Source organism: Neofelis nebulosa, chromosome 7 (genome assembly GCF_028018385.1).
Source record: "Neofelis nebulosa isolate mNeoNeb1 chromosome 7, mNeoNeb1.pri, whole genome shotgun sequence".
NCBI classification, from domain to species: domain Eukaryota; kingdom Metazoa; phylum Chordata; class Mammalia; order Carnivora; family Felidae; genus Neofelis; species Neofelis nebulosa.
This window is the reverse complement of record NC_080788.1, coordinates 73,609,631-73,626,277: the sequence shown is the minus strand read 5'-3', so window position 1 is coordinate 73,626,277 and position 16,647 is coordinate 73,609,631. Positions and strand designations below refer to the sequence as shown.

The window sequence follows — 16,647 nt, the reverse complement described above, 5'->3', positions numbered from 1 at the left end:
AGCCCCTCACCCACTATATTATTTATGATATAGTACTCCCTTTAAATAGTAGATATAATTTCACCAAGACACTCAGAGCAATACTCTGAGAAAAGCAATACTCAGAGAAAAGAATAGAAACTAAGGGAAATTCCCAAGGAACCCACCACCAAAGAGAGGGCAGTGGAAATCGTACCAAAGAAACCTCAAAGAGTAGCCTGGAGAAGTAAGTGACAAGTCAGAAATGACTGGTGTCCAGAAAGAGAAGGGAAAAGGACTTTTAAGAACAAAGGGACATTCAACAGAGCAATGCTGAAGACTTTGAAAGCCCCACCATCAATAATGATTTGATTTCACTACTCCTATGTTTGTCACAATTTTTAGCAAGCGTGAATGTTGAATTTTGGCAAACTTATTTTCTGCATAGATTAACACGATCATGTGATTTTCTTCTTTAGCCTGTTAGGAAGGTAGATTGCATCAGTTAAGTTCCAAACATTGAAGCAGAGCAGTCTTGCATCCCTGGGAAGAATCCATTGGCGTTTGGTATTATTCTTTTTATATATTGATGAATCTACTCGCCAATATTCTGTTAAATTTTGTGCCTATAGTCATTCATGAGGGAAATTTCTCTGCAGTTTTCTGTATGTCCTTTGTCTGATTTTGGTACTGGCGTAATACTAGGTTCATAAAAGGAGTTAGCAATTACTCTCTATTTTCTGGAAGAACTTGTTTAAAATTCATGCCAATTCTTCAAATGTTTAATAGAATTCTCACAATTCAGCCATCTGAGTCTGGAGATTCTTTTAAAATTATTTAACATTTAACTTTACACAGACATTGTGCCTTCAGCTTTCTCTGACTCCTGCCCTAAAGAGAGATAAGGAAGAGTTGCTCCTGGAGCTCCACAGCAAGGTTTGGGGACAGGTCGCAGGTGCTTTGAGAACACTGTGCCCCTGTGCAGAAATAGACTCCTGAATCTGCAGTCTGGGTGGCCACCATGTGCAGCAAACTGTTCTTTCTAGTGTCTCCAAACCAAGCTGTCAGTCTTTTCTGCTTCACATCTCCACTCTTAACTAAGGTGACCAAGAGGACGGGACTGCCCCCAGGCCTCTGCTTATACCACTGTAAGCTGTTTAAAGTCCTTGAGGAATTGCAGGAAATGGTGAAGTTCTCTCCTTCTTGTAGAAGCAGGAATTGAGGACTTTGCTTTATCTCTTGTCCGTTCACTTCTGTTAAAAAAAAAAAACACAAACAAAAAACCAATGGGAGGCATCAGAGAAAATCTGATTAGATCTCTATTCTCTGAGCTACACTCTTCTTGTCTACTTTTCTCCTTCTTTCCCTGTCTCCCTCCCCAAGTGCCTCTAACTTTCTTATTTTTTAGCTCCCCCTCTCCAATTTTTTTGCTCTTAATCAGAAAAATCTCATTCCTGCAGATGGTATTCCACTATGCTGGGCTCTCTGGAAGCAATCAGGGAAATCTCAAACTCACGTGATATTTGCATCCACAAGATCAACACTGGTACTGTAAGTAACATCTCCCTCTTCTTCCTCTTCAGAAAGAATGACTGAATCTGGTTGCTCCTAAATGTGTTTCCCTTGTTACAAGAGTCTCCCAGACCCAAAGAAATGTAGTGTACCACTACACTGCCTTTTGGAAAGAAAGGGGAAAGAAGTGACTGCAATTTCAGGTAGCCAATCAGACTATTTTTCTCAATCACCTTCAGAAGAGGGTCTATGATTGCAGATGCTGCCTCCTGGGGGCCAGACTCAAGACGTGCCGATTTTATAACTGATTCCTTATACGCTTGTTTGTTTTTAGAGAGAGAGAGGGTACACATGAGCGAGGGGGAAGAGAGAGAGAGAGAGAGAGAGAGAGACAGAGAGAGAGAGAGAGAGAGACACGCAGGGCTCGGGTTTTTACCGGAAGCCAGGCTCCAGTTCACCCGATGCGGGACTTGAACTCAGGAGCCCCTGAGATGAGTGGCAGTCAGATGCTTAACCCACTGAGCCACTGTTTTCTACTTCAAATGGTGCCTATATTTGTCAAGACTTGGGGAAAAAAAGTTTACTGTTGCTGATACTGTTCAGGGAGGAATACTTTGTCTTTAAAAAAAAAAAATGGGTTCTGTGATTTAAAACTAGGATGTCAACAGGTAATAAAACTTCCATTTGGCATTCCCAGTTTCATCCAGAAACAAGTAGCGTTTGTCTGTGCATGAGCTAATGGAACATACTAGGTCACAGATATTTAAATAAATGTGGGAAAAGACTCATAATTTATTGTTAGGTCACCCATGTAGAAGATAAAAAGTACCTATTTCTCTGTCATCCTACAGATTACCCTGATTATTAATTACCAGTTTAGAGGTCATCTCTACTGTCCCAATGTGTTACTTGTTCAATATATCAGTGATTTTTTAAAAAATCAACATAATTTGAAAGAAGAGGTCTTATCTATCACATATGAATTTCTCTAAGAAGGCTTCCTTAAAACACTTGGGTAGAATAGCTCCCCATGGCTCCAAAGATTTTCAATCTCACTTACCACAGTACTTATTGCCCTGTGTGATAATGATCTGTTAATTGTCTGAGCTGCCTCATATTCATCTACCTCGAGGGCGTGTACTAGATATCATCCTTAACAATTGCGCTGACCTATATGGTAGCTACTAGCCGCATGAGGCTTCTTAAAGTAATTAAAATTAAATAAAATTTAAAATTTAGTGTGTCAGGGTGGCTCAGTCAGATAAGTGTCTGACTCTTGATTTCGGCTCAGGTCACGATCTCACACTTTGTGACTTTGAGCCCCGCGTCGGGCTCAGAGCCTGCTTGGGATTCTCTCTCTCTCTCTCTCTCTCTCTCTCTCTCTCTCTACCCCTCCATCCCTCAAAAATAAATCCATAAAAACTTTAAAGAAGTAAAAATAAAATAAAATTTAGTTTGTCAGTTATATTAACTACGCTTCAAGTTCTCAATAGCCACGTAGGGCTAGTGGCTAGTGGACAGTGTGAATATAGATATTTCTGCTACCTCAGAAAGTTCTGTTGGACAGTGCCTCTTTTGAATGTGGGGTCTATGAAAACAAGGAATTTTGTCTGTTTTGGTCGCTACTGTATCACAAGTAAAGTCCCGGACGTGTGGTAGTCACTTAATCAATGTTTGTCTTTGTTCATCACCATGTTCCCACAAACTATTCTAATACCTGGCAAACAGTGGGTACTCAAATATTTGTTAAATGATAAATAAATGTGTGTGCTTGCATATACCCTTTGGGAATGTAGACAGTCAAGTTACTTTAGGGAGAAACCACATTCGTTTTCTAGGTCTACTGTAACAAACGTGGTGGCTCAGAATAACAAAAACTTATTTTCTAACAGTACTGGAGGCCAGTATGTAATCAAGGTGTCAGCAGGGCAATGCTCCCTTTGAGTGCTCAGGGGTTGGAGCTTGCCCTGCCTCTTCCACCTCCTGATGCCTCCAGGCATCCCTTGGCTTGTGGCTGCATCTCTCCAAACTCCACCTCTAGCCAGAGTGCCTCACCGGGCCTTCTCCTCTGTGTGTCTCTCAAAAAGACATTTGCCATTGGATTTATGACCCGCCTGGATAATCCAGGATGATCTTATATTGCTATTCTTAATTTAATTACTTTTGCAAAGGCTCTTTGTCGGGTAAGGTCACATTCACAGTTCCCGAGGATTAAGAAGTGGACTTCTCTTTGGGAGGTTCATGGTTTAATCCACTATAGGCGCTCTAATGTCTTTGAAGAATTGCCATGTAGATGTTTTAATAGCAGAAATCTCAACACTTCAAGTTAGAGTTAAAAGTGGATCTGAATTTGAATTAAAGAATAATATGGAAACAGAACATGTTCTGTTTTAGCAGTTTCAGGATGAGCTAGAAAATGAAAATCCCATGAGTTAAGATAAACGTTTTGGACATACACGCCATTGGGATCCTCTTTCCTTCCCAGGAATGTTGGTTCAGGGCCCCCAAATGAAGGCAAAACCAGTGCTGTGATAATGAAGTCTCCTTCCCATACCAAAAGAGGAAGGAGTCTGGAAGGGACACTGTGGAAACTTGAATCATTGTGTCACTTCTGGGCAGAACAAGGGCAGGGCTGCAGTGCACATGGAAGCCTAACCTGGAGCGAGAACATCTGGCGCGGGAGAAATCTGCTCTTCTCCAACACACACCATACTCTCTGTTGTAAACTGTCTCTGGGCCCCACGGCGTGACGTAGAAATTTGCTAAATGAAGAGAAGAAGGAATTGGTTTGAGGAGTAGAAGGAATCTCTCCCCTCCCAGTAGGAAATGCTTGCACTGAATATAACATTTTTTTTTTTAATGTTTATTTATTTTTGAGACAGAGAGAGACAGAGCATGAACAGGGGCGGGTCAGAGAGAGGGAGGCACAGAATCTGAAACAGGCCCCAGGCTCTGAGCTGTCAGCCCAATGCCCGACGCGGGGCTTGAACTCACGGACCACGAGATCATGACCCAAGCTGAAGTCGGCCGCTTAACCAACTGAGCCACCCAGGCGCCCCTTGCGCTGAATATAAATATAAGACAGCTCAAAGTAGCAAATATTTTTGTTAAAATAATCACGAGGGAGTACAGATTCAAGAATATTTATACTAAAATGCTATGTGTTATCCTATGAGATTGCAGATAAGACATACACAATGCTGTCTGAACTGGACAAGTTGGATGAGTAGACATTTTACAATGGGGAAGGTACATTCCGGGCAAAGGGGGTGCATCTGCAAGGGCACAGATTTAAGAAAGAGTTCAGTGTGTGCGTAAGTGGTTAGAATTTTTAAATAGCAGATACGCATCTGTGGCATGTAGTGAAAAGGGGTGGGAGGTGAACATAGAAGATAACTTAAGAGGGGCACCTGGGTGGCTCAGTCAGTTAAGCATCCAACTCTTGATTTTGACTCAGGTGACAGCATGGAGCCTGCTTGGGATTCTCTCTCTCCTTCTCCCCGCCCTGCCCCCACTCATTTGTGTGCTCACAGGTGTGTGCTCTCTCTCTCTCTCTCAAAATAAATAACCTTAAAAAAAAAGAAGATAAATTAGGGGGGAAACGTAAACGGACTCATATCTTTTAATATAGAATTTATCTTTACAACTTCTAATGGTTCCTCATTACCCAAAGATTAGCAAGAAGTGATCTGATCAAATATATATATTTTATAATAATTCTAGTGGCTACGTAGAAGTTAGATCCAAAGGAGTAGAGACTAGAGGCAACAGACAATTAAGAGGCCATAAAATCATCCAAGGAGTGTGTTTATTCCATTCGCTTTTTGGTTAGATGTCCCCCACCCCCACTGTCTGTTCTTCCTGAATTCCATGCTCCCCTTACATAATGAATCTGAGCTGGCTTTGTGACTCACTTTAACAAACAGAATGCCACAGAAGGAACATCGTGGCAGTTCTAGGACTAAATGTTAAGTTCGCTTGGCAGTTTCCACCTTTGTGATTTTTTTTAAAAAAGTTTATTTATTTTTGAGAGAGAGACAGAGCACAAGCAGGGAAGGGGCAGAGATAGAGGGAGACACAGAATCCGAAGCAGGCTCCAGGCTCTGAGTTGTCAGCACAGAGCCCAATGCCTGGGCTCGAACCCAAGAATCACGAGATCATGACCTGAGCCGAAGTCAGATGCTTAACCGACTAAGCTACCCAGGCACCCCGCCACTTTTGTGATTTTGAAAACCCTGAGCCACCACATAAGATATAATATACAGCTTCCCTTCTGGAAAGACCACTCCAGAGGTCATGTGGGGAGGAACAGTCTCTGAGAATACAGCAAATGAGAGACGAGCCTTGCCATCCCGGTGTTCCAGCTGAGGCCAGCCTTCCAGGCATTCTTGCTGAGGCTCCAGACATTTAAGCGAGCAGTTTGGGGGTGTGCCAGTCCAGTGGAGCCCCTGGACGCCACATGGAGCAGAAGTATCATGAGATAGTAAAACGGTAGCTGTTTAAAAGCTGTTTAAAAGTTTTGGGGTGGTTTATTCTGCAGCAAACTGTTACGGCACTGAAGTCCTTTGAAGAGTCTTGTTGAGGACTTGGGAGAAATTGGCAAGAATTAAAATGTGTTTTTCCTCTATCTGACTTCTGATGGTTTCTAACAGTTCCACCTGGAACATCTGCCTATTTCACCGAACTTCTTTTCAAATATGACCCCAGCGCTCCCGCTCTGGCACAGAAGGCATGGTGACAATGCTTGGGTGTGATGTGAGCCCTGGGCTTCCACAGCACAGGAGCAGGTGGCTGATTGCTCACGCTGGGGCCCTACAATAAACAGGAAGATGTAAGACTATTTTGTTCAATGTGATTTTTATACTTCACTTGTTCTTCTCATTCCATTTACTAAACTCTAAAACACGAACAAAAGACGCCCCCACACTGTGGAGCTATTTACAAGAGCATGCCTGTATCTCTGTGAATAATCAAAATTTGACAGACCATTTTCAATGTCAGATCAATTTTAGCACTCAGAGACTGAGAATTGTGGTTCATATTTCCTTGGTTACACTTTTGTAAAGGTATAGATATTTTTTTGGTAAGGAGTCTGCATTCCAGATTTACATTTCCCCCATGCTTTTAATAGTAGATTTTCCAAAGTATGTGCCACTGTATCCAGGAATTGGCCACATGTGTGGAAAGAGCTTTATCCCCCCGCATCCAAAGGCAAGCAAGGGGCCCAGAGAAGCTGGGGTCATGGACCAGTGTCAAGTGGCATTCTGTCCGGAAGCGCTGTGCAAATGCAACCGATTTCTCTCTGTCCTGTTACATGAAAAAGTCTGTGAAGCATTGTGTTGCGGTAATGTGCAAACGAACCAAACATTGTCCTTGACTGTCTTCTGTGCCTTTTGTTTCTACCAATTCAGAGTTAGCTAAAACCACAGGATTATTACTGAAAATATTAGAAATTTCTGCCATTGATCTTTATGACAGTAATAATGGAGATCCAATTTGGGAAGCTGACCAGTGGCTAGAACAGTGAATGGCCTTCTCTTGTGTTGTTTTCCTCCAACAACGCTACTGGGCAATGGACTGTACGTTCTCCTCACTCAGTCTTGTGCTACACACATTCCCATTCTACACACATTCCAATAACATGACAGGCTCAACTGTTCCCAGTCTGACCATCAGATGGAGTTATTACTACCTTGTGAATGATTTTTGGAAAAACAATCTTTCCATATGTGTGCCTCTTAAATAAGGGTCCAATCTGAGGGATCGGTATGCAATCCAATACTGTTTTCAAAATATGCAGTTGTTTTTTTTGTTTTTTTTTTTTAAATGTGATGATGACAGGAGTGAGATTTCAAAACCCAAAAATCTACAAAAAGAAAGAGACAAAGAGAGCACTGGCAGCGTAATTTAAGAAGCCGGACAGAAGCTGGATGAGCAGTCATTAATGTAGATGTCGGGAGAAAGCTGACAAGCTGTGAGATGAAAAGGCCCAGAAAGGAGTTAATTCATGTTAACCAAACCCCAAAAGGCTCCAGATTAGAGGCCTCTAGAGCACCAATGGGGTATTAAACTACTGGATTGTTTGGAAGTCTGCAAAATGAGCACAGCCCCAGATGCTCTACCCACCTCATATGCCTGGAAATGACAAAGAAAGAAACTTAGATCCTCATCGAGTTCAGTTACTTATTCAATATCGCAATCCCAGTACAAACTAGGGGATAGATCAAGCATAATAGTGAGCTTCCCTCATCCGTGCTCCTTTCAGGCCTCCCAAGTGATTTTTAAAAATGCAAATATCCATATATGAGAAGAGATGAAATCCAGATCACGTAAGGGGCAAGTTGAACTGAACCAAAACCAAAATTGGCATTGCCTGTTCCGGGTATGACACAGGCAGATCTCCTTGCCAGGAGTGAGAAGAGGGCACATTCACATGTTCCACTCATGCATGTGAACAGACATGACCGAATGACTAGTGCTTAGGATGTAGCAACAGTGAGGAGTAAATATTATCCTAGTTTAACCAGATTACTTTACCTAGGTTGGAGTAACCATCTAGTGCACCTGGAATCGGTTATGCCAAAAGAGGAAGCAAGGGACCTGACTCAGTGACACAGCTTATATATCGGTGGGAGTTGAGGTCAGTGGGGCTTAGTAATAGTCCAGTTAATTGAGGGAGCTACAGTGACTGGAAGGTTTGTGTATCTGGGTCTGCACTTTCCTCTGATTATTGAAAACACTGTAACTCAGTGAATTTGCCTTTTCCACCCTGCACATGGCACTTGTCAACGCTGAGACCAGAGTGGCACCAGCCACGGGTTTGGGTATGGGCTGCAGGTGCCTGGAGAGCACTGTGTCTGTCAAGGCACAGATGTATGTGGCAGCATCTTCCAGCTGGGATCCTTTGATGTACAAGGAGCTAGAACCCTTCTTAGTATCAAGAGTGACTTTTACTCGTCCTTCCTCCTTTTCATCCCCATTTAAAGCAATTGTAAACAGGAACTTGGGGCTTTTTGCAGGTTCCCATCTGTACCACTGTAAACCATAAAAACTGCTGGTAGGAAAATGGCAGGTGAAATTGGTGTTTTCTCCTTCGTGAACATGAAGCGACAGAGGATACTGGTTCACATCCAATACGCTGCACACTCCTGTTGAGAAAGACGGGGTCAGACAGAGAAATTGGTCTCTACAGTTTCCATTTTCTTTGCACGTTCCCAAGTAACACCTAGAGGTGTCTGACCACCCTCACCCCCTTCTCCATCACCACCCACGACTGTCCAGAATCTCTCTGGCAACCCAAAGACTTACGGCCAAGATGAAGCCACAAGATTAGCAACGAGGCTGCCAAAGGACTCTTCTCCATTGATCCTACCCAAGGATCTCCGCAGAGGAACGCTCTGCAGCCTAGATCTGTTTCAGAAAACAGAATGTCACATCTGGTTGCACAGCCAATCACAGACAAGCTCATCTAAATGTCCTGGAAACACACCAACCAACTCTGCCCTAGATTCAGTTTCCTGTGGTTCAAAAGGAGAGATCAAACACTGTTTTTGTTTGTTTGGGGTTTTTTTTGATGCCAGCTCCACAAGCATTGGGGAAATGCCACACAAAGAGAGTGGGCAGCCTATGAGACATTGGCTGCTTAATCATGGACTGCCATTTTTCTGCTTCAGAGAGAGTTACAGGTGCCATAGCAATCTGGGATAGGGAAAGCACTTTGGCTAGAAATCTTTCCATGAATCTTCAAAAAATGTATTTATTTTGTTTTGTTTTGTTTTATTTTAGAGAGAGAGCACAAGTGGGGTAGGGGGCAGAGGGAGGGAGAAAGAGAGAGAGAGAGAGAGAGAGAGAGAGAATCCCAAGCAAGCTGCTTGCTTAGTGGAGCTCGATCCCACCATGCTGGGATCATGACCTGAGCTGAAGTCAAGAGTCTGAGGTATAATGTTAGTTTGACTTAACATACATGCATTTGCTTAAGCAGTGATTTTTGTGCCTAGGATTTCCCTCTGAGCTCTGAAAATTACAAAAGCAACCTTCTCTGTTTTCTGTGAGCTCGAAATGTAGTTGGAGAAATAAGAGGTGCCCAGAAAAAAAGTAATAGTGCACGATTGCAGGAATTAAGATTATTCAGAATATATATCTACTTCTGGGAAACTGGTGGTATAAGTTGGTTTCAAACCCCTTCCTGTGAACAACTAAAATAAGTAAGGAAACAGCATGGTTTAGTGGCTAATATTAAAGAGTGTTTTCCACAGACTCAAATCATATTCTGAAAAGTGGAGTAGGTTGCAAACGCATCTCAATGGCTAATTTATAGTTCTCCTTTCTAAGAAAAGAGATGTGGCTGTGGTTCATGACAGAAACCCTAGAAATATCTCCTGGTTCAGAAGTGTAAGGGCTAGGGCTAGGGATGGGCTGTGAGAAAAACAACAGCCACTCCGAGTCGAGCTCCTTTTTTCTTCAGATCACGGCATTCAGACGCCTCAGTGATACTGAGAGTCTGTCCTCACAGCTCAGAAAGCCCACTTGATGTAAAATGTGTATCTGCTGAAAATACTGATCCACTGATGAGTTCATTCACACATTGGAGGGGCAGGGTCCTCAAGAAGAAAGGCATGCCTCTGACAGAGGGAGCATTCCTGTAACTAATAGGGCAGAATCTGCAATTTTTAGCCACCTACTTTGCCTGAAACAGAGGCCAAGCCAACTGACCGCTAGATACCTTACATAAGTTAAATCATACCTTGGGGCACCTGGGTGGCTCAGTCAGTTGGTTAAGAGTCTGACTTTGGCTCAGGTCATGATCTCGTGGTTTGGGGGTTCAAGCCCCACATGGAGCTCTCTGCTGTCAGCGTGGAGCCCACTTCAGATCCTCTGCCCCCCCCTTTTCTGCCCACTTGAGTGCTTTCTCTCTCTCTCTCTCTCTCTCTCTCTCTCTCTCAAATAAATAAACATTAAAAAATCATACCTTAAGTGACTTGCAGGGTAGAAATCTTGACAATTCTGGATAAATAACACAGAGATTAGTCCATCTTAATCCTTTACATTAGTATTGGAATTGCGAGGACTCTAGACATAAAGTGGACCTTTGGACAACACAGGTTTGAGCCATGCAGATCCACTTTTATACATTTATTTTTCAATAAATGTGCCGGAAATTGCAAGGGAGATTTGTGACAATTCGGAAAACTTGCAGATAAGCTAGATAGCCTAGTAATATGGGAAAAAATTAAGAAAAAGTTAGGTATGTCACTAACGCACAAAATATATATATATATAGATACCATTTTATCATTTATGACTATAAAATATACACCAATGTATTCTAAAGGTTAAAATGTATCAAAACTTACACACACAAACACTCACCGTACACGACCCCATTCACAGCCTACCCTTACATAGGCATAAGGGGAATGATATTTAATTTAAAACTAACGTGTCAGTTTTCCTTTTTTAAAACTATGTTCGTTTTCTTACCGTTTTATCACTTTGCTTTCAAAGAATCACATTACCATAAAGTATGCCTCTCTTTCTCTTTATTGAAGAAACTGTATCAAGTAAACAGTTTTTTAAAAATGAAACTATGTTTCCAAAGCTGTATTATAAATATGACTGTAATACTCTATGCCCTAAAATCTTTATAACACTTCATTTGCTGGTGTGGAGGCTAGGCTATATACTAATGGTTATGAATCATAATCATTACACTATGGTATACACGTAGGCTTATCTGCTGTGCTCGTGAAGCGATCATGCCAGTTCACTAAACTACCATAAAGCAATCATATCGCTGCTTCTTCATCATCAATGCGTGAATTGTTATACCTGTAAATAAATAGGAATTTGTTTCGCACATTATCTTTTCATTTTTGATGTCTAATGTTAGCAATGCATACAGCACCTACAGTGTTTTGTATCATGTAAGACAATATTGATACAGGTACTGGCAGACAACTTATCCTGTAAACAGGTAACATAAACTTAGGGTATTGATAAATACAGTTCAGTACTGTAAATGTATTTTCTTCCTTATGATTTCCTTCATAACATTGTCTTTCCTCTACCATACTTTTGTAAGAATATAATATATAATACATATAACAAATGTGTAATTGTATGTTAATATAAGTATATGTTAATCAACTGTTACCAGTAAGGTTTCTGGTCAACAGAAGGCTGTTAGCAGTTTTTTGGCGAGCCAGAATTTAAAAACACAGATTTTCAGTGGTGCAGGGGTTGGTGCCCTTAAACTTCACCTTGGTTCAAGGGGTAATTTTATCTGTTGTACATTCATTCAACAAGTATGTATTGATGATACCTCCTCTGTACTAGGCATTGTTCAGGCAAGGAAGATGCAGTAGTGAAGAAGATAGAGGAGAAGAAAAAAATTAAAGAGATTTTTAAAAAGTAAGATAATTTTAAACAGTGATATGCTCTATAAAGAAAATACAGGGGCGCCTGGGTGGCTCAGTTGGTTATGTGTCCAACTTCGGCTCAGGTCACGATCTCGCAGTCTTGCGAGTTCAAGCCCGCGTTGAACCCGGTGCTGAGAGCCCGGAGCCTGGAGCCTGGAGCCTGCTTCGGATCCTGTGTCTCCCGCTCCCTGCCCCTCCCCCACTTGCACTCTGTTTCTTTCTCTCTCCAAAAAATAAAATGAACATTAAAAAAAAATTTTAAAGACAATACAATACTATAATGAAATAGAGTGTTATTTTTGGCATGAGGAAAAGCATCTGCTGTAAATAGGATATGGAGGGAAGGCTCCATTCTGTCACTTGCTCTGTGACAGTAGGCAAGGTATTTTACCTCTCTTATGCTCAATTTTTTTCTGTAAATGGTCAGTATCCTTCTATTGGGCAATGGACTAAGCATTGGCAGGCATCATCTCATTGACTTCTCATCAGTACTCACACTATAGGGATGAGGAAACTGACACATAAAAATTATTAACTCATTTACCTAAGATCTTAACTGATGAATGGTAGATCTGGAAATCCAAGCACGTTGGTCCCAAAGCAAAGTGGTCTCAAGCATTTTGCTACACTGTCTCCCGAAAGGATCCTGCACCAACCTTGAAGTGTTCCAATAAGAATTAAATGAGAACACACATGCCAGTCACCTAGTGCAATAACTTCCTTACCTCAGGCACTCAACGAGATGCATGTAATGTATAAAACACCGAGGGCTTGGGAGACACAATCTGAAATTGCAGTGGAGTTTATTCACAAGAGAAAGCTCAATATTTTCCGAGGTAAATTTTGCAATTTACATAGCCTATTTCACGTATTATCGTAAGTATCCAGGGTCTATCATGTTTGATTCTGTCAATGGGAAGTCAGTGCATTATGTTGTCATATTGGGGGATTGGGTGGCATAGGATAACATGAAAAGAGTAAACCAAGCAGTGTTCTCTATGACACAATTATTATTATTATTATTATTTTACATCATTGATCCTTGCTCCCACTTCTCAGGATATTTCTATACTACAATAAAGGACAGAGGAGTAAACACAATGTCACTTAACAGAGAAAAACTTCCCGTCTTGGGCAACAGTGCCAAGCTTTATTTCCCCGATATCTCATTATTCTCCAGCTCGAATCATCCCACATATTATAGGTATAATTTGGAAGTCAATCACTTTCACATCTGGCTGGCCAAAAGGTTAAAAACCAGCCAGCCCTCCCGAATCTTCTCTCGCATGATAACAGCAATGGCAAGTTCACTGACTTTGGTTCAGCAATGGTAGCTCCTGCCGGGACAAGTCTTTGCCACAATTTAACCTTGCTGTCCTCACTGGAGGGCAGAGCAAGGCCAGTGTCACAAAATATTTTAGCAGAACACCAGGTGGCAGTGCTTCAATAAAGAACTGCTCTTGTTTTTGATAACTTGGAGTACGCTGGAGCCTGATTCTCAGGGTAGAAAAATAGAGAGAAAAGATTCACAAAGTGGTGACATTTGAATAAAGATGTAAAGGAAGTGCAGAGGTACACCGTGCAGATATTTTGGTGAGAGTGCAGTTTTATAGGCAGAGAGGACAAAGGCAAGCAGCAAGTATCTTGATATCGAAACATGTTGTGAGTGTTTAAGGAACAATGTCTCTTCTTTGCCTGTAACCCCTTATTCCTCCCAGAACACTGCTGTGTAAGAGATTTGTTAAAGCATTCAGCGCTGTTAACTGGTTAGTGGACGATTTCTTCATGTATGGACCCTGGGACAATTTGTACTTGGGTTCACCATCTTCTTTTCTAGTTCTTTTTGAGTTCCAGTTGAAACCAGTAACGTTACCATTGCTGAGGTATCCAGCCACCCTCTTCTGGGGCCAATTGCTTCTCCATATTCCAAACCTTACTCTGTCAGAGCCCTGTAAGGTGTTACACCCTGGCTGACGATATAAGTTAGAGATGCTTTTAAAGTTAGGAAAGTTATGTCTCATTTCCCAAATACAAAAAATGGGAACGTGTATGTCAACTCTACTTAAAAAATAAACATTTTTAAAACAAAAGTTATAAAATGGGAATGAAACCTGTCTCATAGGGTTCACAGTGTTTAATTAGATAATGAATCCAAATGCATACTGCAGTGCCTAACATATAATAAGCTCAATAAACACCAAGTTTCTTTTTTCCTAGTAAAGCCCGCCTTTCCTTCAATGTCCAGGTCTGTGACCTGTTACTGCTTTTGTTTCTCTCCACATGGATTCAGTGATGGAAGTTTCTCTGAAATTCACTCAGTCCTGTATTTCCCCAGAGATAATCATTATTTTCTCCTATTCTATTAGGGTCATTTCCTCCTAGCTACGTTCATATACTCGGGGCAGATGAAATACTCAGGTGGGGTTATATTTTCATTTTCCTAATGAATAATAATATTGAGAGCTTTTTTGTATGTCAGCTATTTGATATATTTCTGTAGTGACTCTTCAAGTTTTTGTCATTTTTATTTGTTGCGTTCTTATTGAATTACATGTGCTTTTTATATATTTTGCATCTGAATCCTTTTTCAGAAATATGCATCGCAAATATCGTTTACCAGTCCGTGCATTGATTTTCCACCTTCTTACCAGTGATTTTTAACAAAGACAGGATTCAAAGGTACAAACTTACAGTTATAAAATAAATAGGTCACAGGAAAGAAAAGTACAGCATAAGGAATATAGTAAATAATATTATAATAACTTCATATGATGAAAGATAGTGACTACACTTAGCCATGGTGAGTGTCTCATAATGTATGTAATTGTCAAATAACTAGAGGGTACACCTGACACTAATATAATATTATATGACCACTATGCTTCAATTTAAAAATAAAGAAACCCCAAAATATGTTTTCTTGTTCATAGGAATCTAGCTTAAAAGGTTTGTTTTCTTTAAGGACTTAAAAAATGTTTTCTCTTGATAACTTTCTATTGCTTCTAATGAAAAATCAGGTATCATTCTTTTTTTTATTTTGGAAGTTTATTTTTATTTATTTTGAGACAGAGAGACAAGCAGGGGAGGGACAGAGAGAGAGAGGGAGAGAGCGAATCCCAAGCAGGCTCTGAACTGTCAGCCCAGAGCCCGATGCAGGGGCTGGAACTCACAGACCGTGAGATCATGACCTGAGCCGAGGTCAAGAGTCTGATGCTTAACCAACTGAGCCATCCAGGCACCAGCCACAGGTATCATTCTTAACCATGTTTCACAGAACGCAGGACAGTGTTATCAACTGTCCCTGAGTACGGGCAAGATTTTTTTTCCACTTAAATAAACATTCCGAATATGTATTTGTGTTCAGTGCCCGCAGTGTGCTTCTGCCAAAGCCACGGTGGTGGACTTGTAGAATTCTTTACGGAACTTTACGGAATTCTACATAACATTGCTGCTGAATAAGGAGCTTGTTTCATAGAAAGTTAAACAGAACAGTGAGAGGAGATGCTTGCTATGTGCAAAAAGGTTATGGAATGAGTGACGGAAAAAGTAGTGACAAATAACCAGCTGTAATCACGTGACAGTGTACAGAAACAAAGGCTACCATAGTTACAAAAATTTGTTTTTTGTAACTTTGATATGCATATATTCGTATGTTAACCATGTTTTACTCCTCTTTCCCATTTGCCTACATGTAGTAGTATGCACTACTATAAATTGATCTTATACCTCATTGTATCAGTAGTGAAGCTACGGGATATCAATGGGAGAGTGACTCAGCTAGAAGAGGAAACATCACCCCAAAATGGACAAATATACTTTATATCTTTTTTGTGGGAGAAGGTTATCTTGGTTCTGGTTGAGTGAGGAACAATGGCATCATATTAGCAGGGAGCATCATTTTGCTACTGTCTTTACTTAAAAATGAAGTGTTATTGACAGAGGTACATATGGATGCCAAGGTGACGAGGAGGGTCCTGTGGTAGCTTTGTACTGTCTCAACTATCTGGAAATATGTTTCCCAGAGTTTGCTTCCTGGTATTGTTCTGGGTTAAGGTTTTCCACAAAAGACATTTGTGCAAGATTTGGAAGGTAGTTGTGACGCGGCAGCCATATTTTTTGATGTTCTGAAGGTTTTGCTGTGGTAACTCACACAGCCTGCGGCCGATCTACTGGCTCATCTTACTGTTGGCTCTCGACTCCTTCACCTCCTACCACAGCTCCTCCCTCAGCTTCCCTTTGTTTTGGGCCAAGTCTCCATGTAGTGTGATGGCAAATAATACCTACTCCTCCTGAAGTTCACCCAACACTATGAGATTGAAGGAGGTGAGAGAGAGGGATGTTTTAGTTTGTCTTTGTGGGTTCCAGTTGTCCTCATGAGTTCTGGTATGTTCTTACAAGTCACAGTTTGTCCATGCCTTTGTTTACATCCACATTTCCTTCACAAATATCACCACAACTGATTTACAGCAAACCCAGGCTCAGTACTAGGTGCAAAGACAACAGCTTTATATAGACTTCTCCACCAGCTAAGGCAATTGCATGAGGTCAGATCCTTATCATTAATCTCTGATTCTATGCCACTCATGGTAGGTCTAAGTCTCTGATTGTACCCTTACTGACACAGAGCCTAAAAAGAAAGGACGAAGGAGATGATTTTCATGGTGATTCCAGATAACTAGACCCAGATTTGCGGTGTGAGCATCTTTAACTGACACTGACACTTTAAAATCATCATGGGGTACATTTTTTCAACTTCAGG

At 41.2% G+C, this 16,647-nt stretch overlaps 1 protein-coding gene and 1 gene segment (V, D, J or C); both read right to left on the bottom strand.

The window, feature by feature from the left end:
* Positions 1–11: 11 nt before the first annotated feature.
* LOC131516903 (uncharacterized) lies at positions 12–1,958 on the bottom strand. The gene is made up of 2 exons (XM_058738473.1): positions 1,475–1,958; positions 12–1,211 (listed from the first exon to the last, which is right to left on the bottom strand). The coding sequence occupies exons 1-2, from the start codon at positions 1,821–1,823 to the stop codon at positions 850–852; spliced, it is 711 nt and encodes a 236-aa protein (XP_058594456.1). The 5' UTR covers positions 1,824–1,958; the 3' UTR covers positions 12–849.
* Positions 1,959–7,656: 5,698 nt separating this feature from the next.
* LOC131516908 (T cell receptor alpha variable 24-like) lies at positions 7,657–8,931 on the bottom strand. The segment is given in 2 exon segments: positions 7,657–8,618; positions 8,779–8,931. Coding segments are annotated over 2 exon segments (537 nt in total).
* Between the last annotated feature and the right edge of the window lie 7,716 nt (positions 8,932–16,647).

Bases quoted from the DNA above. Each gene is read 5' to 3' on its own strand.
- LOC131516903 (XM_058738473.1), bottom strand. From the start codon at position 1,823: ATGTGTACCCTCTCTCTCTCTAAAAACAAACAAGCGTATAAGGAATCA. The intron at 1,212-1,474 runs GTGAGTTTGAGA...TTTTTTTAACAG, and splicing joins CTTGTGGATGCAAATATCAC to AAGTGAACGGACAAGAGATA.